Below are 22,232 nucleotides of genomic sequence, written 5' to 3'. Positions count from 1 at the left end.
CCCGGTGTACTGCAGCAAGTGTGGGATCCCTGTGTGGGCCCCCAGCCATTCCCTGTTGCTGACAGCGTGTTGGAGCAGGGTGGGCAGAAATTGTCTTCTGGATTTTATAGAGTGGATGGAATTTTAATTGAAAGCCCATTTCCTGGGGCTGGAAGCTTACTGTGCAGTGCCTTGCTGTTTGTGGATGTTCTTTGTCCGGTTTCCCATCAGACAAGGTGAAAGGTCAGAGGTTAAGCATGACCAATAATTCAGGTACGTGTGCATTGTGTATCTGAGCTCTGAGAGCTGGAGCATCCCTTCTCCTCCCCTCTTGCCGCACCTTTCCTAATCTCTGCTCTGTGGTAGCTGTATCTTTGTCCTTGGGGAAGAAGTGAGCTCTGCCAGGAGGGACCTGCTCTGCATGCTCAGCCCTGGTTGTGTTCCATATGGGATTTAATCCCACACAGTCTTTTCTTGGTTCCAACATTCTCCATTTAACTGAGAGGCAGCACTTCTAAATCCACTCATGCCTCTGCCGACAGTGTGTCTTACTGAGGAATATCTGAATCAGTTAATTGCAGAAGCATCAGTTCTGGGCTCCTCCAGCAGACATATTCTCTTTCACCCTTGGATATTTTCTTGCAGAAACATTTATACAGCAATATGCATTGCACCATTTAAAATTGTTAATTGGAGATTGAATTACTTGTCAGCCTTTAAAAATGTAGTCCTGCGAGGTCAGAGATGAGGCGGTTGGCAGAGCTGAATGGATGAGCCATTGCATTCATTTTTCTCCAGCCCCGTATCACTGTGTGTGCTGCTGGCCCCTCGCTGCCTCCTGACCTCTGCTCCCAGCTCAGCTGCAGAGGCACAGCCCCAGGCCTCGATGGGTAAATGTGTGCTGGCACAGTGCTGGGGGGGGGTCCTGTTCTTGCAGCCCCTCGCAGTGCTCTGCCGCTTCACAGAGATGTCTGCAGCACTCAGGAGAAGGAGCTGCATATCTGTCTTCATCTCCAAAGTGGGATTTAGGGGTGCCGTGTTAGGTTGCTCTCGCTGCCTGTCAGCGCGGACTCCAGATGAGTGGCAGCAGAGGCCCATTTTGCATGTTTGCATTAGTTCGTAGATGGGGAGTTGAAATCCTCTTTATTTTCCTCTGCAGAAGAGCATTTGGTTAGGCTTGTGACTGGCATCCCGAGGCCTCTGCTTTCCTTTGGGGCTGGCAGATGGTAGTGTTATAGCTTTGCAGTTTGGCAGTGGTGGGCACAGGGCACAACCCGAGCCTCCGTTAACTGGTGTGTGCAGAAAGGTGCTGCTCGTCCAGGGCAGCTTACAGCCGGGGCAGAGCTTCTGTTCTCCCATCCCTTTGACACCTCTGCTCTCTGCTCAAAGCTTCAGATTCAGAGGAACGTGGCAGCCCCAGTGTCCCAGCAGTGCTCCTGGCTGGATGTCAGGCACTGAGCCCTCAGAAGCGGTCAGACCCCAGCTCCCCATCCTTAGTGCTGTCCTGGGCTGGGGCTGCTCCTCCCCTGGGGACCCTCATCCTGCATGGAGCTGTGCCAGTGGGTTGCTGGGGGAGGACGGGTTGTCTGCCTGCGTTTGAGGGGGTTTTAAGATCTAAATGCAGCAGGTATGTAATGCCCTCTGTCTGTTAGAGAGACTCAACCCATAAAAATAACAAACGGCATATATTTGCTAGAATGTCAAAGTTATGAGTTTATTTTGTAATGATGTGCTCCTGCCTTCATGAGGTAAACTGGCCGTGGCAGAGGTGTTATTAGTAATATGGACTCAGTGGAGCAGAAAGCCGAGTGACCGAGAGATCAGTGTATCAGTCAGCAAGAGGGCAAATGGAAAGAGACAGCAGGGAATGAGAAAAGAGCTGCGGAGCCCGGGCTGAGGCTGGAGCTGCACGGGAGAGTCAAACGCAGCGCTCATCTGATCTCCCAACCTCTGAGAGCCAGGGCTTTGTCTTTGCTCTGACTTCTGCAGCACGTGGCTTTTCTCTCCAGTCAAAGGGTATCAGTGCTCAGGAGACTTGTTCATGTCTCAGCTGCTCAGAAAGGGCAGGTGGGACAGCTGCCTTGGCTTTCCACGAGTGTCATTTCCCTTGTAAATCCGTACCCGAGGGTCTCAGCCGTGCTCAGGGCATGGGAGGGTCTGCTGGGAGCCGTCGTCCTGTGCTGCTGAAGTGGCCATGACTTGCTGTGTGCATCTCCTCAGTCAGCACCTGCTGGCCACGTCCCATCCCCTGATGGTTTCCCTGGTTTTCCTTTCAAGGTGCTGGGGCGGGAGGTGTACACCTCCAACAACCAACTGGGTGGGATCCAGATCATGCACAACAACGGGGTGACGCACGGCACCGTGTGCGACGATTTTGAAGGAGTCTACACTATTCTGCTGTGGCTTTCCTACATGCCCAAGGTAATCCCTGACCCTGAAGGAGTGTGAGATGTCACTCTGCGTTCTCTTTGTTCACAGAGCTTTGGGGTGGAGGATAGACTCTCTGAATGTTTTATCTTGTGTTTGCAGCAAAATGATTTAGACTCGGGATTGAAGCAGTTGGGCATTGTGGTACTGAACTCCACAGAGCAGTTTCTGACCCACAAAGCTGGGATTGAGAGGCACTGCTGGCCGCGCTTCCACATCACACCCCTGGCGTCCTGTCTTTGTACTCTCAGTGGCAGGACCTTCTGTCAGCAGTAGGTTGTCTCTTCCTGAAAAGGCTCTACAAGTTCCTCTCTGAGGCAGTAATTTGTAGGAGCTGATGTATGTGTGTTAGCTGCTCTGCAGGCAGGAAGGCAGCAGTGAGAACACACAGGTCACCTTCCTTCAGGAGTGCGTGCATGAATGAGTCGGGTGGCCTGGTCACCCGTAGAAACTCAATTGCAGATGCTGTCAGTGCCTAAAGTTCAGGAACAAGTTAAGCACAGTGCATACCAGATGGTGCAGAAGGAGGGGGTTTGGGGAGTGTGTGGTGCCCCTTGGAAGTTTCTGCAGACTCCTGCCAAGGCTCCGAGATCCCTTGTTATGGGGCTGTACTGCGTGCTGGGAAGCGGACTCCAACCAGGTGCTGTAGATTTGGAGTTTGGTGCAAAGCTGTGTGGAATTATTGCAATATTTTTCTTTTTTCCTTAGAGTGTGTACAGCCCTGTTCCTATCCTCAAGGTCAAGGATCCTATAGACAGAACCATAGACTTTGTTCCTACCAAGACTCCCTATGATCCTCGCTGGATGCTGGCTGGACGCCCAAACCCAAGTACGTAGATCTCTGGTGGTCAGGACATGCCGTGTTGTGTCTTGTTTCAAAGCTTTCAAGGCTCCACATCTGGTACTGCTTTGTCAGTGATCCAATTTCAGCATCACGTTGTTATTGCTCTGGTGCAGTTCTGTGCCCGTTGTGTAGTTAGAAATACAAGGGCTGAAGAACGAAGGGATGTCAGCAAATGAGGCGGTGCTGTGTGCTAACCCTGCAAATCTGGGTCTTTCTTCTCTGGTACTTTGGACTTGAGTTGTGCCAAGTGCATTCTGAAGCTTGAATCTGTCTGTTCTGCCTGGAGATTCTCAGCATCTGCTTCCAGACTTGAAATGCTGTGTTCTGCCTCCTGCCCCCAGCCAGGCAGCCTGTGAACGTGGGTAGTTTAAATGGATCAGGCTGGTTGGAACGGGAAGAAAAGTCCAAGGCCTGCACGCAAATACATCGCAGAGCTTATGAAATGATTCCCTCTAAGGGATTTAGATGCAATATACCAAAACATCATGTAAATTCCAAATGCTTGGGAACATTTACGAGTAATAGTTACTTTTATAGACTTTCTTTTTCTGGTTCAGAGGAAAGCACAAATACAAAAGTCTTTACGCTCGAGGAATCGCTCGGCACTCCTGCACATCTCAGAGGATAAATGTGTTGGAAACACTGCCAACCACTGCACCCCCACACGCACTCGGGGTTGTGCGGCCTGTGTATGTACCAGCTGCAAACTGGTGACCATTACGCCTGCTGTTATTAATGAGATTGGGGGCCTAAAATGAGATTTGTGATAAACTAAGTTTTCTGTTTTTGGATAATATTTTTTCATCATCTCTCGAGTAATTCATCCAGCTGTCTGAGCGCAGCAAACGCCGGCTTCCAAATCGAGTGACTTCAGATTTTAATTTAGTGGAAGCGTTAAGGAAAGCAGATGATTCCCTGTGATAAGTTAAAGCAGATATCTCCTAGGTGAAAAGTTAAAGCCATTTATTAGAGGAGATATTGCCGTGATATTCTTCAAACTGACGCCCGACACGAGGCCAGAATCTAAACGATCAGCTTTGGGCTCACGATAAAGAGATAATTTTGAAATGGATGGTCACATTTTACAGTGGGGCCACAGAAGCAGGGAATGTAGAACACAGTAATTACAAGTTTGGTCTTGATAAAACACTCTCCATCCTGTTTAAGTCAGCAGAGGTTAGCTTGCTTGGATCTCCACTTTTAATTGGTTTTGGACTTGGGTTTGCAGAAGCAAAGGTGCTTGTTCAGATTAAAGCATTCCTCAGAAGCTGCGTGCCAAGGGGTGAAGCAGGGAGCTTTTGTGGGCTTTGTATTTTTTTTTTTTTTTTGGCAGAAGCTTCATGAAGTCGCAGGGAAGAGCAGACTCCCACAGAAAGTTGTGTTTGTGCCTGTTGGGTGGGCAGCATCTTGGTGGCAGAGCTCTGATTTCCTTCAGGTGCTGGAAGCTGCTGCCTCCTCCGGGCCTGTGAACTGCTGTGGCAGCATACAGTGACTCCTGAAGCGTGGTTCGGTTCATGGGGGTGCACGTGGTGTGTACGGAGCGAGCAGGCTTTCAGGAGGCAGCACTTACCTCAGGTTTTCCCAAGGAATGTGAGAACAGCTCTCAGATGTGCCACCTCATTTTCAAGTAGTACGGAACATTTTGCGTTTCTTCAGCGTTGGTCCTTTCCAGGAGATACCAGGCAGAATCAGGAGGAGAGCGAGCCAAGTTTTAAAATAGAAATAGGAGCTTTGAAGAACATCTTTAATGACTGTGCTGCCTTTAGACAAATGTTTGTCGTGTCTGGAAAAAAAAAAAGTTATTTATTTAAAAGCATGCAAAGTCCCTCTGCTATCTGAACCCCATCGTTTAACAATAAATGATGCTTTTGCTGATAAATGACTGTCTTTATGCAGGCTAGCAAACGAAATAAGACATGATGGCTGAAGGCAGACAAATGCTCAGCTGTCTAATGTTCCCTTGTATTATAATCTGTTTAAAATTAAATAAATAAATACATCAGAAGGCAGCGCCACGTCCTCTGGTTGGCATTTTTAAGCAAGTTTCTGTTGCTCCTTCTGCATTCTGACTTCTTCCTTTCCTCCCAGTCTGATGTCTCCATCTCCCTTCCTTTTAGGTCAGAAAGGACAGTGGCAGAGTGGTTTCTTTGACAATGGCTCGTTCCTGGAGATCATGCAGCCCTGGGCGCAGACGGTTGTGGTTGGCAGAGCAAGGTAAATGCTGAGAGACATTTCAGATGTTTGTAGAAATCATGTTTCCACCACACTTTACATTTGTTTTCTGGAACCTCATTTCAAAGTTGATAGTAAAAATAAGTCATTACTTGAATAGGATACTCCTTTACCACAGGAGTGGAGTGTGCACTGATCATTGCTCCTGTTTTGCTTGGAGGTGACATGCACAGGAGCCAATAAGAGAGAGATTGTTAAAGGTGATGGAAGACCAAACCTGCTCCTCTGGGTACGTGGTCGCAGGGAGGCCTTCCTGTGGCTGTTAGCCCAAGGGTTGGTGCACAGTTTAGTGTCCTGAGGTCACACTTGACTTGCAAGAGAAGTTCAGCTAAAACTGGAACAAACTGCAAGTGATTCTGCAAGGGAAGAGCTTCACGTTGAGACTTGCACGGAATCGCTTGCAGCATTTTCCGAAGCAGCACCTGCTGATCTCAGGTGTCTTCTGTGCTGCAGAGGTGTGTGGCTCCAGGACCTGGGGCTGTCACCTCCTCCTGGGGAAGCACTTCCCCTTGCCTTGCTGGGAAGTGGCACCTATGCAGAATTCTGAAGTGTTCCCTGTCTGCTTGAGATTTCCATCCCTGCCTCTAAGATCAGTTCAGCCTGTGTTGTCCTGGGTGGAGCAGGTCTGTGCTCTCTGAGCTGGCAGGAAGCAGAAGCCTGCAGGTAGGATCCTGAATGCTGGGCTCAAAAAACCTGCAATCACCCTTTTTTTTTAGTTCCTTCTTTTTAGTTGGGCTTTTCATTTTTTTTTTGTCCCACAGAATTGCACTGTGAAGTTTCCTGATCCTGACTGCCTCAGGACTGCTCCTGAGCTGCACCATGGCTGTGAACCAGCTCTGCTCCCAGGCAGAGCTGTGGCTGTGGATCACCACTGCCTCTTATCTCCATTACAGTGATAGCACAGGTGGACCCAGATGTTCTGACACTGCCAGTTCCCATTTCCTTTAGACTCTTCAAAGCCACAGCTCCGTGTAGTTGTCCACCATGGATGATGGCTGCTCCCAAGGGTTCCTTTCCACTCAGGATGTTGTCTGGTCCTCATACATTGTTTAAAGGATCCTCAGAGTCCCTCAGACTCCACTCCTAACTGCAGCACATAACCCCAGGTTGTCCTGTGACCTTCCGGTACACTTCAGTATTTTAATCTGCCATCTGTAACACGCTGAACTTTTATCTCACGAGGTGCTCTAATCTCATAAAGGTTTTTAGGTTGAGCAGTATTCCAGGGAAAAAAAAAACAACTGATGGTTTGGCAAAGCCGGAAGGTCTCAGTCCAGGCCAGTGTGTGACCTCTTGCAGTTCCCTCTGACAAATTCTGAGCTGCTCTGGGCTCCCCCCCCACACACATATATATAACACAAATGAAACCGACTTCTTTTGAAAGCAGCGGCACTTTGAAAAAACAAATACGAATGTATTCTTCTGGGATTGTTACTATAAGTGCTGCCAAAACTCATCTTTTGTATGTATGTTTGGAATATGTGTGCTGTTGGCTGTAAATTGTCTTTTATTATTCTATGGCAACTTGTCCAGGGACACACTATAAAACAAGATGTAGCATCTTCATGTGCTAGCCTGATAAAATTTATATGAAGTATAATGGAAAACAGAAGTTGTTTTGAGCTGTTTTCAAGTTCAATAAATAACTGTAATACTTGGATAAAGATGTTCTTTATTAGGTCACATGGGCCCTAATACAGAAGTTATAAGTTACCGATTTAAGACGGCTTCTGCAATTACGGCTTTCTGGGCAGACTCTTAATCATAGCGAATGGGAATGTTCTCAGCCCCCTGGTGCCCATTGGCCGTGCTGTCCTGCCTTGGGGCTGCAGGAGCAGCTCACTGGGATGCTGTGCTGGCTGCAGGCATCCAGCAGCACAGAGGCAGCCAGCCCCAAACCCCAGCCCCAAACCCCAGCCCCAAACCCCAGCCCACCGCCGCCCCCAGGGAGAGGCAGTTGTAGCAGCAGCACAGGTGCAGTGAGTTCAGTTCTGTTTCATTCTCAGCGAGGCACGTGGCAGTTTTCAGAGCTAGGTTTTGCTTTCAGAACTCTAAATTCAGCTCTGAAGTTATCTGGTCGCATGCCTAGCCTCTTCACAGAGGCCCCAGCGCGGCCTCCTCCTCCATTTGCATGCGTTATTTGTCTCTTCTGAGTATTTTGATGCAAATTGGAAAAATTGTCTAGTTGTGTAACAGTGAAAACACGGATTTTGATGTGTCTCACCTCCTTTCAGGCTGGGAGGAATACCTGTAGGAGTAGTTGCCGTAGAAACCAGAACAGTGGAGCTGAGCATCCCCGCTGATCCCGCAAACCTGGACTCGGAGGCCAAGGTCAGCTGAGTGTGCTTGGTTGTCCTCTGCAAACATCTCTGAGAAAAAAAGCATTTGCTTTGGTGGGATTTTTTTCTTTCAAATGCAGGACACAAAGCAGAGCCAGTCCTTGGCTGGGAGCTGTGGACCGGGTTCCACTTCTGCTGTGGGCTAGCTGAGATGTGGGGAGTGGGGCATCAGAAGCATCGTTTCCCTGTTCCCTGGCTGTGACTGCAGTGTTTCATGCTCTTGCTGCTTTGACATTTTGCTTTTCTCCTGCCTGATTTTACAGCTGTGGCCCTCTGTAATCTCTTCTGGGCCTTCTCCTTCGCATATCTGTTCCTTTCTCCTTTGCATTGTTACAGCAGTCACAGCACTGGCCTTCCTGTGCCATCTCCCCGTGGGGAAAGCAGCAGCATCGCTCCTCTTGGTGCTGGTGACAGAGGGATTGTCCCACTTTTTCCATGGGCAAGCAGATCCTATGCATTTTGTGTGCTCTGCTCTGCACTGATGGTTCCACTTTGCAGTTCTTGTTGCAGCTGTTTGTGTATTTGTGCTCTTAAGGCAATGGAGGGTTTGGTGATCTTTCTCGTTCCCGCAGATAATCCAGCAGGCTGGTCAGGTGTGGTTCCCCGACTCTGCCTTTAAGACAGCCCAGGCCATCAACGACTTCAACAGAGAGGGGCTGCCTCTGATGGTCTTTGCCAACTGGAGGGGTTTCTCTGGTGGCATGAAAGGTAACGGGCGCTCGTGTACCGTGCTGGTGTTGTCCTGCAGGGTGCTGCTGGGCTGCCTGTGGTGGTGGTGGTGGTGGTGGTGAAGGGTTTTGTTCCTCTCCTCCCTGCTGGGCTCTTGTCTTTAACAGCCAGCGTGGGAATATCACTGAATGTGCCACACACCAGTCTGATAGCTGGTTCCTTTCAGCGTAACAGCACAGCTGTATTTTCATACACACTAATCTCTGGGAGCCCCTTCTGCTGTATGTCCTTCTGCCCCAGCTTAGAACTGGGGCTGGGCGAGACACCAGTACGGGGTAATGGGAGCACACACTGCACTGAGTGGAAGCACCATCTCACTGATGGTTTCTCACACCGAGTAGATCAGGGTGGGCTCCCCATCCCGGGTGCTCCTTTGGGTGGCAGTGGTTATCAAAATGCTCAGTTAATGTACTGGCAGTTAGACTTCTGTACCACATATCGCTACTTGAAATTCTGCTAAGTGCCAGGAACGTGAGATGGATACTATAAAATGTAAATGAGTGAGGGATTCTGGCCTTTTACCCACACACAGCACTTGGCACTGAGCAGGAGCACCACAGGTCCACTCACAGCAGAAGTTCCCACTGGGTGTGTGTTCCTCAGAAGCCGTTCTGAGCTGGAACTGGAGGTGGAAAAGCAAAGATGCAAAGATGCTCATTTGTGGGAGGATGCCAACACTGCACTGTGCAGCAGCTCCTGGCAGAGCAGGGACAGATGGAGCTGCTGCAGTGTGCACTGTGGGCACGTCTGCTGCGGCCTTTGCTGGGGCTGCGTGGCAGCTCTGCTCCCTCCGGATGCTCACTGTGCTCCTCGGGGCCGTGTTGGCAGTGTTGGTTTCAGCACTGCCTGGGGATTATGCGGGGAGGGAAAATAAACAATTATGCCACCCCTCAGTGCACACAAACACACTGCCAGGAGCCGGCTGCACTGTGGGTAAAATGACTCCAAAATTGTGTGTAATGAGTAGGAAAAGATTAGAGACAGCTCTTGCTATGCTGAAAATTGACATTAGCAGAGGGGGGAAGAAAAAAAAAAAAAAAGAAAAGAGCAAGCAAAGGAAAAAAAAAAAAAAAAGACCAACCCCTTTACTCGTCAGCCTAGGAGGTCTGATTCGGGCAGTAAAACAAATACAGGAGGGCCAGGGATGGAGGCAGCTCAGCATCGTGCAGCGCTTCCCCCAGCGAGCGCTGCGTGGCCGGAAGGCTCTTCAGCATAATGCAAAATTAAATTATAAAAACTGGCTTGAATATTTAGATGGAGGAGCCATTTGGAAGTGGTTTATTTAGGCGAACCGGCAGTGACCCACGACGGGGAGACATCAAGCATGAAATTTACTGGAAATTAGCACCGGGGTCTTGGACTCGGCATGAATAGTTTGATAGCATGCAAATCCCCGCGACATTAACGGCAGCGCTGCTTGTGCTACGGGGTCACTCGCGGTTGGGTTTTCATGTTTCACTTATTATTTTTCCCTGGGACAGGTTATAAATAACAATAAAAAAAAATCTAAGCAGAAGGAAAGGGCTGTTTTAAATCTCTGATTACCTGGTGCTCAGCGGCGCTGCTGCTGTATGTAATGGCTTTACGAGGTTCATTATGTGTCTGCAGCCAACGTGTGCCTGGTGTTTACCTCCGGGTCCTATCTGCTAATCCAGCCAAGCTGATGAGATCCGTTCCAGCTTCAGAGGTTCAGGGCACGCTGCCTGCAGTGCACAAAGCTGTCTGCACCAATCCAGCACGTCCCAGCACCCTCGTGGTGCCGTGAGAGCAGTGCCCAGCAGGAGCTGGTGCTCACACAGCATGCTGCCAGCACCGTGCCCTGCTGGAGCACCAGCACTGCTCCTCCTGAGGACTCCTGCATTGCTGCTTTGCTCAGCTTTAAATTGGTGCAGTGCTGAAACTTGGCCCAGAAATCCCACGTTCAGTTTGAAGTTTGCTCGTCCTAACGTAAGCAGCCAGGAGTTTATAGGCTGTGCGAAGGCAGGAAGGGGCATCTGGGAGGGCAGAAATTGGCTGTGGTGGGAGTTCTGAGTGTGCAAGGGAAGCCTGAAGTTAGTGTGAACCCATCCACAAACTGCAGCACGGCCCTGGACCTGCCAGGGGAGTGCAGCACTGCAGTGCAGGATCCCCAGGGAGGGGCTGCCTGCTCTGCTGCACCCCCCTCTGCACCAGGGACGCCTCTATTCCCAGGTCTTAACCTGAGTAAAATACATACCCTTGGCAGGAGTGAAAAATGGATGGCTAATTACACAATTATTTTATTATGTAGCTTAGTAAAAAATGTCGAGTAAAGAATTAATTCAGTTAAAATAATTTGAATCAAGCAATTATTTTCTTAACACTAGAATTAGCCGAAAGTACTTCGAGTGGTTTATTACTAGCACTACATAATAAAATAATTGTGTAATTAGTAATAAATTTGTCACCCCTTTTGAGGTCTTTTTCTTTGCTCAGGACAAATGGAAAGGTCGGAGCTCGGTTTGGTTCTCAGCCCCACCGCTCTGCCAGCGTTCACGCTGATCCACACGAGCAGTGGAGATGGATCTTCCTCCTCCTCGTTGGCATTTGGCATCTCTAAATGTTGGGGATTTCCTTTTCGTGGGTGTTTGCACAGTGCCCTTGCACAGAGCCCACGGTACCCACACACACACAGACTTCATATACACACTGTGTATTTCCCAAAGACCTGGAGCTGATGCTTCCCATTGACCTGGGGGCTGTGACATGCCAGGCTGTAGCCTGGGCTGGGCTCTCTTCTTGCCCAGCAGTGGCTTTTCTCAAGGGATGTAAAGGATTTCAGGTGAATGCCATTGTTGGTCTGTTGATGACTGTGCCTGACGGTGTGGATGCAGTGTGGGGCCGTGCGAGGAGGAGTAATGGGAAATGAATTGGGATGGGGAAGGAGGGGAAATTTGGCTGAATGCTGTGGAGATGGCCCCAAAGAGCAGGAGTTGGTGGTTTGAGATTTCTAAATCGAGGCTTTAAAGAAGGAAGCATAGGATGGGGCCCGTGTGGACAGACCAGATAATCCTGATCACTATTTCTTATTTCTTACATATCTGATTCGATGCTTCTAAATATAATTCTGTGTAACAAAACATACGTATTCGAGGCTGCCTGTTTCCATTACAGACTACATCCATTATGAACTGTATCATCTCATATAAATTCTCATTGCCTTCATTCTTTTTTATGTAAATCACCTTTGGGGCAGATACTTCCCGTGCTTTGTCTGTACGCAGTGGAGTTCTTCAGAATGTTCAGCAAAATGCTTTGGATAGATTTTAAAGCCAGAAGAGGGGAGGAGAGCTATTCCATGCCTGAACCCTCTGTGCTCACTGGGTTTTATAAGGGTAGATAAGGATGTGTGTGTGCACCTCCCTCCGCCCAGGGCCGGCAGCACCCGCTGGAGCTGTAGGATGACACGGGGAGGGCAGAATGAGTGCTTGCATTCCCCTCTCCCCTGTGCTCCTGACGCCGTGTCCTTTCCCTGCAGACATGTACGACCAGGTGCTGAAGTTCGGTGCCTACATTGTGGACGGACTGCGGGAGTACCGGCAGCCCGTGCTCATCTACATCCCACCGCAGGCGGAGCTCAGGGGCGGCTCCTGGGCCGTCATCGACCCCACCATCAACCCCCGGCACATGGAGATGTATGCGGACCGGGAAAGCAGGTAGGGCTGCTCCGGGCATCCCGGCCCTGTCCTGTCCGGTGGGGGCATGGGACCCTTGAAGGCCATCTGGTCCCACCCCCCTGTAGTGCACAGGGAACCCCACAGCCCAGTGTGGTGCTCAGAGCCCCGACCCCTCACCTTGGGGGTCTGCAGTGTCGATCCCGTCTCTCTGGGTCACTGTGCTACAAGTTGCATAAGTGAAGTCCTAGTTACAGCGTGCAGAGTGGCAGGCAGACTGTGGGGAGCACTTCTAAATGAGAATCTCTAAAATACAGCACGAGTCACTCGGGGTCTTCCAGCCCTGCCTGGTCTGCCTGCAGCAGGCAGGACAGGGTGAGCCAGGAGGACAGGGACACTTACAGGGGGTGGTACCTGCAGCCATGGGGAGGAGCAGGCAGGTTCTGTGTGCATGGCAGGGCTGAGCTGGGCTCTGCTGCCCTCGGGCCAGAAGGATTATTCTGGGAGTGCTGCCATCCTGTCCCTGCACACTGCAGTGTGTGATAATTCCCATCGCCAGTGCTGCTCCTCCACCTCAGCACCGACCTTCTTCTCCTCCTCTTAATGAACGTGCTTGGTTAACTGATGTGTCACAAGGCTTTACCTTTAGGAGAAGCTTTCAGGTTGCAGCTGACAGAGGCTGCCAAGAGCAGTGCTGGTGCCGGGCTGTGCCCCGTGCTGCTGGATGGGCACCTCCTGTACAGCCTCGTGTGCAGTGCTGTTGGGCAAACCACAGCTAAGATCTGTTCTCTCTTTGTTTTATCTCCCTCCTCCCTTCTCTGCATCCTTCTACATCCTTTCTAGACAACACCGAACCATTCCTTCTTGTATTTCCCCTTGTCCGATGACCTGAAGGTGCCTTTCTTTTCTCTTTTCCCTTCACTGATCAGAGGAGGAATCCTGGAGCCAGAGGGGACGGTGGAAATCAAGTTCCGCAGGAAGGACCTGGTGAAGACGATGAGGCGAGTGGACCCGGTCTACATGCGGCTGGCGGAGCGGCTGGGTACGTTGGGTGGGCAGCAGAGCATCCCTCTGCTGCCTGAGGAGGGTGGTCGTGGGCCTTCAAAAGGGGCACTCAGGCACTGCATCAAATTGATGATAATTTTTATTTACCGTCATCCACCGTGGGAAGGAAACCAGACGAGACAGGCTGCGTGAGGGGGGATTGGTGTGGATACAGCGTGCGTGGGGGGGTGCTGGATGGAAGGTGTCTTTGTGAGCTGAATTTGCTTTAATTGATGGGGCCTTGCAGCAGACACTTGCTGCAGATGCTTGGCTCCAGTTTCCATCTCAGCAGTTTTTGGCCGAGCCCTCAGCTGGTGTCGTTTGGCACAATTCAGAATTTGGCCAGAGACACTCGGGCTGCTGGGCTGTGTGTGCTCGAGGTGTCTGCTTTTCAGTTTTAAGAAAGCCCAAATCTGTTGCTCACCTCCTTGGGAGATGGGGCTGGTTTGCAGTGCTCTCAGCTGGCGTGTTGTGTTGTTAGGGAGCCTTTCATTCCAAACAATCCCAGCACCTGGTGTATGCCCAACAGCCCAAAACACAGTGCTCAGCACTTAATATCAGATGCGTACTCTCTCAGAATAGACTCCTTAAAGAGTTCTTTACTGGCTCTTACTCTGAGAGTATAATCTTACAGAGCCTCTTTTTACCTCCAAAATTGAGTACATTTTAGTGGAGGAAGCAGGCAATGTGTGGATGGTGTGAATTTATAAAGCCTTTTGGGATCCTTCAGGAGGAGAAGTGTTCTGCAAATGACTGATAAATCGTCTCTGTTGCTGCAGTTGTATTTTACTATTTGTCTTTTTTTAATTTATGGTAGTGCAACAATACATATACAAAACGAGTGCTCTGATGCGCCTTGGGAGGAGAGCAGGGAATGTAAGGGGTGCTGGGAGTGTTAGGAATGAGAGTGCTTGCTGAAAGGCAGCTTCTTGCTGATGTCTTTGATAGCATCAGAGACTTTGATAGCAGTTTTAAAAGCCTCTGTTTCCCTCTCTGGGCATGCACAGGTGGGCAGTGTGTGGGACAGTGCTTTGTCTGAGCTGGTCTAGCTCCTGTGCATCCCTGCAGTGGGGACACAGCTGTCCCACGGCTGTGAAAAACCATCTGAATGTTTGCAGCTAAAAACCCATTTGGGCCTATGTTACACTGACAGCATCCAACAGGAAGCAGACAGTGTGAGTGTGCCAGGTCCCGGGCACCCAGCAGTGGTCCTGGTGGCTGTCAGCTCACTGGGGTGAGGGGCTGCAGCTGGTTCCCCTCACAGCCACGATTCCCAGTCCCAAAGCAATGGAAGAAGTGGAGGGCAGAGCTCACGGCGTGCTGGGAGCGGGCACAGCGTGCCACCCAAAGGCACGGGCATGGGGACAGGATGGGAGCAGGTCTCTGCTGAGGGTCTCTGTGCCCCGGTTGGGCTGTGGGGGAGGGGCAGGAGCTGTGCAGGCCTTTCTGCCCCCTCTTCTGCACGGGGCGATGACTCCTGGCAAACTCCGTACGCTTTAATTAAAATGACTGCAACCCAAGAGCAAGTCACTTACAGCTGTGCATACGGAGAGCTCTAAAAGCTTCACTCACTGATAAGCATCGCACTGAGATGGCTGTAATTGCTCCCAGCGTCGGCCGATCATTGCTGTTGTTTCGCTGCTAATTCCGTCCGTCGCAGGAAAGCTTAAGATTGCAGGACACACTGAATTGCATAATTTTTTTTTTTTTTTTTTGCTGGTTTTCTTTCTGGCCAATTTAAAATTTGTCAAAGTCGGTCTTCTTCTGGATCACTGCCCTTTGATATTTCGCGCACTCCATTTGCCACAAACAAGCCGCAGGGCCGCAGTTCATGCTGACTCCAGCAGAAGCAGAGAAAGCTCCATTTATCTTACACTGCCTGCTGAATTCTTACTCATTAGCTGGGGGTTCACTGCCTCTCTTTAACCCCTGAGTGGCTGTCATCCCTGCCGAGCCGAGCAGCACGAGGTGCCCTGCGTGGGGAGCGGGGCCGGGCGCTCCCTTCGGAGCCATCTCCCTCCGCGCGGCCGCAGTGGGGGAGTGTGAGAGCAGCGGATATCGAATCATTTGACATAAATCTGTTCATTATCCATTCCCCGACGCTAGTCCTGAACTGTTGATTAGCCCCGCGTCGGATTGCGGCGTCACTCAGAGCTGTGCCGTTCCCAAACGGAGCGGGGGGGGGGAGGGCGGTCCCATCCTGCCCGGAGCGCTCCCCCGCGTGCGGTGAATGGGAGTGCGGCCGCAGCTCACGGGGATGCAGTGCATCCCATTTATGGGTCACAGCGGCACAGATGGGAGTGGAGGAGATGCTAACTCGGCCACGCAGATCCCACGCGTGCCATGCGTCGCTTGTGGGGTGGAATGGCCGCAGTCAGAGTGAGACTCGGATACGGCGTGATCGCGTTTCTGCTGTCAGATGTTCCCCGCGGTGCTCCTGGTAGAAGTGCTCAGCTGTGTGCTGGCACGGTGGGAGGAGAGCTGTGTCTGTGCTGGGAAGCAGAGGCTCTTGCACGGCGGGGACACGGGGTGCCATGGCCGAGCAGCTCCCAGCCCCGGCTCACAGAGGTGAACTGTGGCTCGGAGGTCCAGTAATTATTTTCTGGGGGTGGGTTGTCACTGCGTGCGGTAATTAATCAAAATGCTGCTTGTTTTCTTGAGCAGTGACTAAGAAAAATGGGGCTGTAGTGGTGCTGTCTCGCAGGCAGTCTGGGACAGCGGTGTCGGTGCAGCTGTAACTTTTTGCCTTTGCTTCTGTATGCAAGTGCTGCTGAGTGTGAGTGGGTAAGGAGCAGTCAGGAGCCCAGAGGAGAAGTGGCGATTACTGCCACGTCCTCATGAGCATCCTGAGCCCCTCCTGCAGGGCTGTGACCACAGCACGTGTGACCTTCACTGCTATTGCATATTGCACCGTTGTAACATAAATCCTGCTGCATGTTTAGTGAAGCAATTGCGAGGAGTCTCATTTAAAGGAACGCGCGATGGCCCAAAGCCGCGCGCTCTGCCGTGACCTCCCGTCCCACGGCAGATGGGGACAGGAGGAGGAAGAGAAGGTGAGATGTGAGGGGGAGGATTGTCACACGTGTGGGCATTAGATGCGGTGGTCATGACCAGGGTTAAAATGGACGTGTCCTGATGGACTGGGTGAGTGACAGTGGGAAGAAGCACATCCCCAGCTGGGCCTGTGGGTGTGCTGGGCCCCGGGAGCGTGGCTGGGGAAGAGGGAGTGCATGGCCAAGGAAACGCTTTGCCACGCTGAGGGTGAGGGAGAAAATCCCACGTTTTAACAGCTTAGAAACCATAAACCATCAAATTGATTCAGAAGCCGCCTGGCTCTGCAATCAGAGGGAACCTACAATAACATTTCTTGAAGTCGTTTTGTCTAACCTGTTAAAGTGGTCATATTTAAAACAAGTGCTTTGCTGCTAAATGTTATGGGAGGCCGTGATTCATGGGCTGAGCCGCGTCCCGACGGCAGGAGTGGTGCTGAAGGGGGGGGGGGGGGCTGCCCCTGCAGAGGGTTTGTGTTTAATGGGGCACAAATCAACGTGCTTTAGGTGTTGCTTTCTCTGCCGCGATGCTTCCCCTTAACTTTTGGAGAGGAGTGTAAATTGAGATTCAGGCTCCGAGAGCTCTGCCCGCGGATTTATGGCACTGTGCTCCCATCCATCGGCCACAGCTGCAGCTCCGTGGCCACAGGTCCTGCAGTGCAGGGGCGGGGGGGGGCTGGGAGGGCCCCTGTCCCATCAGGTCCCGGAGCTCTCACCTCAGTGTGATCTCTGATCTCCCAGCGGGAGCACTGCTTCCCCAGGGCAGTTTCTCAGCGCTTCTGCCATGGAGCAAACGAAGGGAGGACGTGGTGGAATGAAGAGCTGGGGACGGCTGTGCTGCAGGGAGAGCCACAGCCCGACACAAACGTGGCACTTGGGGGCACCTCCAGCACTGCCTGAGCATCGCTGCGAGCACGAGGATGCTCCTTCGTCCCCTCTGCGTCCCCCACCGCCACGCTGCTCCTTTGTTCCCATTGATCAGCAGCCGATCCATACCCCCAGCTCCACAACGCTCCTATGATTTAAGTGGTAACGGTTTCATTAACTGTCCGGTACCTTCAGAGCAAAGGAATCCCATATTTTAAGCTGCTCTCCCTGCCAGGTGAGATTTGTGGAAGGAGACTTTTCCTGAGAAATAAATAAATAAGGCCCGAGCGCTCCGAAAAGCCCCGAGGCCTCGAGATCTGCCTGGGAAAGAAAGAAAACCATTCCAAGATATTTAATTGTACGGGGGGCTTACAGGATTGATCGAGAGCTTAGCTTTTTACAATAGTCCAGTGAATAAGAAATGCTCCTGACAAACGATCGATGATGGGATAATCACTCTTTATCCCCCCTCCTCATTGTTACCTTCTTTCTTTCAGGAGAACAGGGTTCAGAAGTCAAAAATCTTTATAGACGCCGCTTTTAAATTAAGCAGAAAATAGACATTGACATATTTGTTAATCTCACCTAAATCATTACTGGGCCTGGCTGCTCTGAGCGCGGGCTCCAGAGCACGCGGCGCCGTTTGGAACGGGGCTGGAGGAACAGGAGATGAACGTGGATAAATACAGCTCATTCTTTATTCTGAAGGTTATGAGCGCCGCTGCTCTTAATTAAAACCTTCTTAGCGGTGCTGGAAAGGTTGGGAAGCATTTGTATTGGTAGTGCACCTTGGCTGGGGAGCTCTGTGTGATCGCTGTGTGTTCCTGGGGGGGATGGGATGGGATGGGATGGGATGGGATGGGATGGGACGGGATGGGACGGGACGGGACGGGATGGGATGGGATGGGATGGGACGGGATGGGACGGGACGGGACGGGATGGGATGGGATGGGATGGGATGGGATGGGATGGGATGGGATGGGATGGGATGGGACGGGATGAGCAGCTGCAGCTGTTGGTGTGGGTGGGAGGTGAAAACCAGCACAGTTCAGCTGCTCATCCACTGCTGTGCACTTGAGCTCTGACCACAGTCTTTGCTCACATTGAACCCAGATTGGCTCGAAGTACTGTGCCTCTGTCAGCAGTGGCGTTCCTGACTTACTCCGGTTCCTGCCCTTCACGGGGTGAAATTAAGGCGTTTTCATCAACGTTAATTACAGTTTGGTCTTTTAAAAACAAGAGAAAACTTAATGAACTTCAGGGGACCTTGTCTTCTTCGCAGTTTTCCTCCTGTCCATCACTCTGCTCTGTGTCTGGGGCCGTGTGGTGGGTGTGCGTGGGGTGGTGGTCTCACACTGCCCGTGTCCTGGGCTGAAAGCAGCACCGTGCTGGAGCAGTACTCTCTCATAGGGGCGAGTCCAGTAAATCTGTCACTCAATTGATGGCTCAACTCATTTGGCATTTAAACGGAACAGAGTTTCCATGGTCAAACCTCCTTTGGAGCTGTTGCCTGAATATTGTTGGCAGGAAATCTGGGCCAGAGTGCCCGGTTCTGATTCAGGACTGCGTGGCACTGCCTGGAGCTGGCATTGCTCCTGGCCAAAGCCATCCCGTGTGCAGGAGCAGGAGCAACCTCTGCTCCCTGTGCCTCGTTCTGTCAGAGGTGGCTGACCTGTGGCTCTTCTGATTGCAGGTACCCCCGAGCTGAGCGCTGCTGACAGAAAGGAGCTGGAGAGCAAGCTGAAGGAGCGGGAGGAATTCCTGATTCCCATTTACCACCAGGTGGCCATGCAGTTTGCTGACCTGCATGACACTCCTGGCCGCATGCAGGAGAAGGGCGCCATCACAGTGAGCACCACGGGGATGGGGGCTGGCTTCATGAGGTGGGGCGGCTGAGCAGGGACACTTTGCAGCTCAGAGCCGGGAATTGTATTTCTTGTGTGAGTGGCACAACTGTATGAGTGAAAGCTTCCCTAGGGAGCAAGGCTTAGGCATTTCTCCCTGGAAATCCTCATTTCTCCTTCACCTCTGTCCTGGGCAGGACATTCTAGACTGGAAAACTTCTCGTACCTTCTTCTACTGGAGGCTGAGACGTCTTCTTCTGGAAGATGTGGTCAAAAAGAAGATCCACGATGCCAACCCTGAGCTGACCGACGGGCAGATCCAGGCCATGCTGCGACGCTGGTTTGTGGAAGTGGAGGGGACAGTAAAGGTAAGTGGAAACGCACTTCCACCACGGCCGTGGTCTTCCTGGGGTGCAAGGTCAGTGAAGTTCTCCTAAAGGTGGAACTTTATCATCTTTGGTTCTTGACTGTAATGCCCGAAAATACTTTGGGTGACAAAAGAGAACTGGGAACGTTGTAGGTCATGAGTGAGCTACTCTGTGGCAGTGCTTTATTTCAGGGCAGGAAAGCACACGCGCTCACTCGGTTTCAGTAGGTTTCTCCCCAAGCATGCAGTGATGTAACGCTGCCGTTATGGAAATGTGAGCATCTGAGGATGGGCAGCTCTGCTGGCAGAGCAAGGAGGGCTGTCCATGGGAGGCACAGCAGATGTCCCATGGCCCCCCCAGCTCCACAGGGCCTCACTCAGTGCCATGCAAAGCAGCGTGCACAGCTCACTGCCAGGTTTGGCTGCTGGACGTGGGGGGGGTCACCTCAGCAGCATCCTCATCTGATGGCTGTGTTGAGGATTTCATTTTTAATTGTGCTCAAACTCCGAGGCTGGCAATCTCTAAAGAGCCATCTCCAGCGCAGCTCTTAGGTTGCTTTTTGTCACAGTCCTCCGATCTGAGTTATTTTATTTTATTTTTAAAGTCACCAGCACTCAGGGGTTCCAGAAAGCAGAGGGGGGGGGGGGGGGGGGTGAATGTGCTCTCCAGAGGGCAGCAGGCTTTCCAAGGTAGTGTCTGAGCGTCTTTAAAAGCGGGCATCTCGTTAGCTAATACATTACACCAATCAAGGAGAGTTATCTTAAGCCACAATTAATCTGCTCCCTGGCATATGTTGATAGGAAAGCATCATGCTGTTTCTTAATTAAAAGCAAACGGATTAAAAATGATTAATAAGAGTATTAAATATTCTCCTAAAGTAACAGCTTTGGGATTCTTGGGTAAATCTCGCTTTCTGCAGGTCTGCAGCCATACAGTGGCTTTGAGGGAGAAAACCCTTCCCTGAAACCTTCCAGTGCCCCACTTTGTATGCAGGGAGCATTGCTGCCTTGTCTGGGGGCAGCAGCAAGGAGCAAAAACTAACGAGTTTAAAATAATAAGGAGGAAAAAAACAATGCCATAAGCAGAATCGTTGGGTTGAAGTGACAGCAGTGGGTTACCACGGCTGCGCGTGTGATTTTTAAGGGTAAAAGCAACGTGGGGGTCCCACTCACCTCCTGCTGGACCACACAGCTCATTGTCATTCTGACTTTGACTTTGTTAGTGATAACAGAGAAGGATAGTGCACCTTTAAATGACGAGCTTTGTGTTTAATTACCCAAATAAAACGACATAAATATGAATGAGTACTAATGGCGGTACTTGCTTTTCCGGAAACCATTAACAAAACGATTCTTAAATGATTTGTAAAGAAAATGAGAGGAGAAGAGAGGAGTGGGAAGGCTATTAGGCACCTAACACACTCCTGAGTTATTATGTAGTCAACTACCTCGCAGATATCAGGTGAAATGATCTCGTGGAGGAAAATGGGGCTCAGTGGGACCCCCTCCTGCGGGCAGTGCAGCTGCACTGGGGATGCCACGCAGAACGTGCTGTGCCCGTGGGGCAGCTGAGCCAGGATGGCTCGAGCTGAACTGAGATTAGCAGAGGGACAGACTGGGTAGGACCAGTGCCCCGGTGCTGGGACAGCGGGTGATGTGTGTGCTGTGTTGGCTGGCAGGCGTACCTGTGGGACAGCAATAAGGACCTGGTGGAGTGGCTGGAGAAGCAGCTGATGGAGGAGGAAGGGGTTCGCTCGGTGGTGGATGAAAACATTAAGTACATCTCGAGGGATTACATCCTGAAGCAGATCCGCAGGTGAGCAGCTCCGACCACAGCACCCACGTGGGTTCCCCATATTTTCTTTTGCTAGACAGCACTCTGTGCTTGGGGCCACAAGATGTTGCATCCCTTTAGGTTCTCACTTAGAACTACAGCCAACACCCCCCTCCCTGTGAGCAGTACAGTCCCATCTGCACGGCCACTCATCCTCGCAGCCTTCAGCCCCACGAGCGGAGCACTGTTACCCGTGAACAGATCTAACACTGATCACTTCTGTGTGTTAGAGCAGAGGGCTGAGCTTTCCCTGCTGCAGGGCAGAGCTGGGGGAGGGCACCCACACAGTGTGAGGGTCTGTGCTTTGTGTACTGCAGTGGTTGGTGCTCTGGTTCACACTGCCAGCAGCACCCATTGCCTTCTGCTCCCTGAAGGAGCCCGTCTGTCGGCTCTGCCCCCCCCCAGGAGCTGCGGGACGGGGCTGGGGCTGCTTCCACTTAACTCTGTCCTCTCCCCAGCCTGGTCCAGGCCAACCCCGAGGTTGCCATGGATTCGATCGTGCACATGACCCAGCACATATCACCCACCCAGCGAGCGGAGATCGTGCGGATCCTCTCCACAATGGACTCTCCTTCTTCAACGTAAGAGCATCAATTTCCTGTGCTCCCCCCCTGCTCGGTACCGTGCAGGGAAAGGGAAGGGAAAAAAAAAAGCAAAAAAAACCCCACCAACCGAGAAAACCAAGCTCAGAATTGCCCTTTGTCTGCTCCACTGCGACCGCTGTACCCGCACGGGGAGGCTCAGGGAAATGCTGCGAGAGTGACAGTTTTATTTCTTCAGATCAGACTGACCAGAGGAGGTGTGCTCTTTGGCCAGAGACACGAGGAAAACGCATGAACACAAAGCGCCTGCGGAACCGAGTTACAGCTGTCCTAACTGTACCCTATTTATTTAACCACGTGAGAGGACCAACGCTCGAGCAGTGACGGGTACGGCCGTACCCTGAGCTCCTGCACAGAGGGGTGGGGGTCCCACCCCACCCAGCCCACTCCTCTGCTCTGTGCACACTGCAGCCCTTCGAGGAGGAGGTGAAGGAGTAAACAC

General features: G+C 51.4%; 1 protein-coding gene across 1 annotated transcript in view; it reads left to right on the top strand.

The window, feature by feature from the left end:
- Positions 1–21,828, top strand: part of ACACA (acetyl-CoA carboxylase alpha) — a 96,900-nt gene extending 75,072 nt beyond the window's left edge. Inside the window, exons 46-56 of the mRNA XM_065732089.1 lie at positions 2,257–2,400; positions 3,115–3,235; positions 5,368–5,464; positions 7,717–7,813; positions 8,394–8,529; positions 12,047–12,224; positions 13,112–13,224; positions 18,837–18,991; positions 19,185–19,355; positions 21,034–21,170; positions 21,647–21,828. Coding sequence (XP_065588161.1) covers positions 2,257–2,400; positions 3,115–3,235; positions 5,368–5,464; positions 7,717–7,813; positions 8,394–8,529; positions 12,047–12,224; positions 13,112–13,224; positions 18,837–18,991; positions 19,185–19,355; positions 21,034–21,170; positions 21,647–21,773 — 1,476 coding nt within the window. The 3' untranslated portion in view covers positions 21,774–21,828. The remainder of the gene's footprint in view (positions 1–2,256; positions 2,401–3,114; positions 3,236–5,367; positions 5,465–7,716; positions 7,814–8,393; positions 8,530–12,046; positions 12,225–13,111; positions 13,225–18,836; positions 18,992–19,184; positions 19,356–21,033; positions 21,171–21,646) is intronic.
- The last annotated feature ends 404 nt before the right edge of the window (positions 21,829–22,232 follow it).

The sequence above is a fragment of the Cyrtonyx montezumae genome, unplaced genomic scaffold (genome assembly GCF_038088225.1).
Source record: "Cyrtonyx montezumae isolate F1298 unplaced genomic scaffold, pur_monq_1.0 scaffold_15, whole genome shotgun sequence".
NCBI classification, from domain to species: domain Eukaryota; kingdom Metazoa; phylum Chordata; class Aves; order Galliformes; family Odontophoridae; genus Cyrtonyx; species Cyrtonyx montezumae.
The sequence above is the reverse complement of the archived record's forward strand: the minus strand, read 5'-3'. Positions and strand labels throughout refer to the sequence as shown.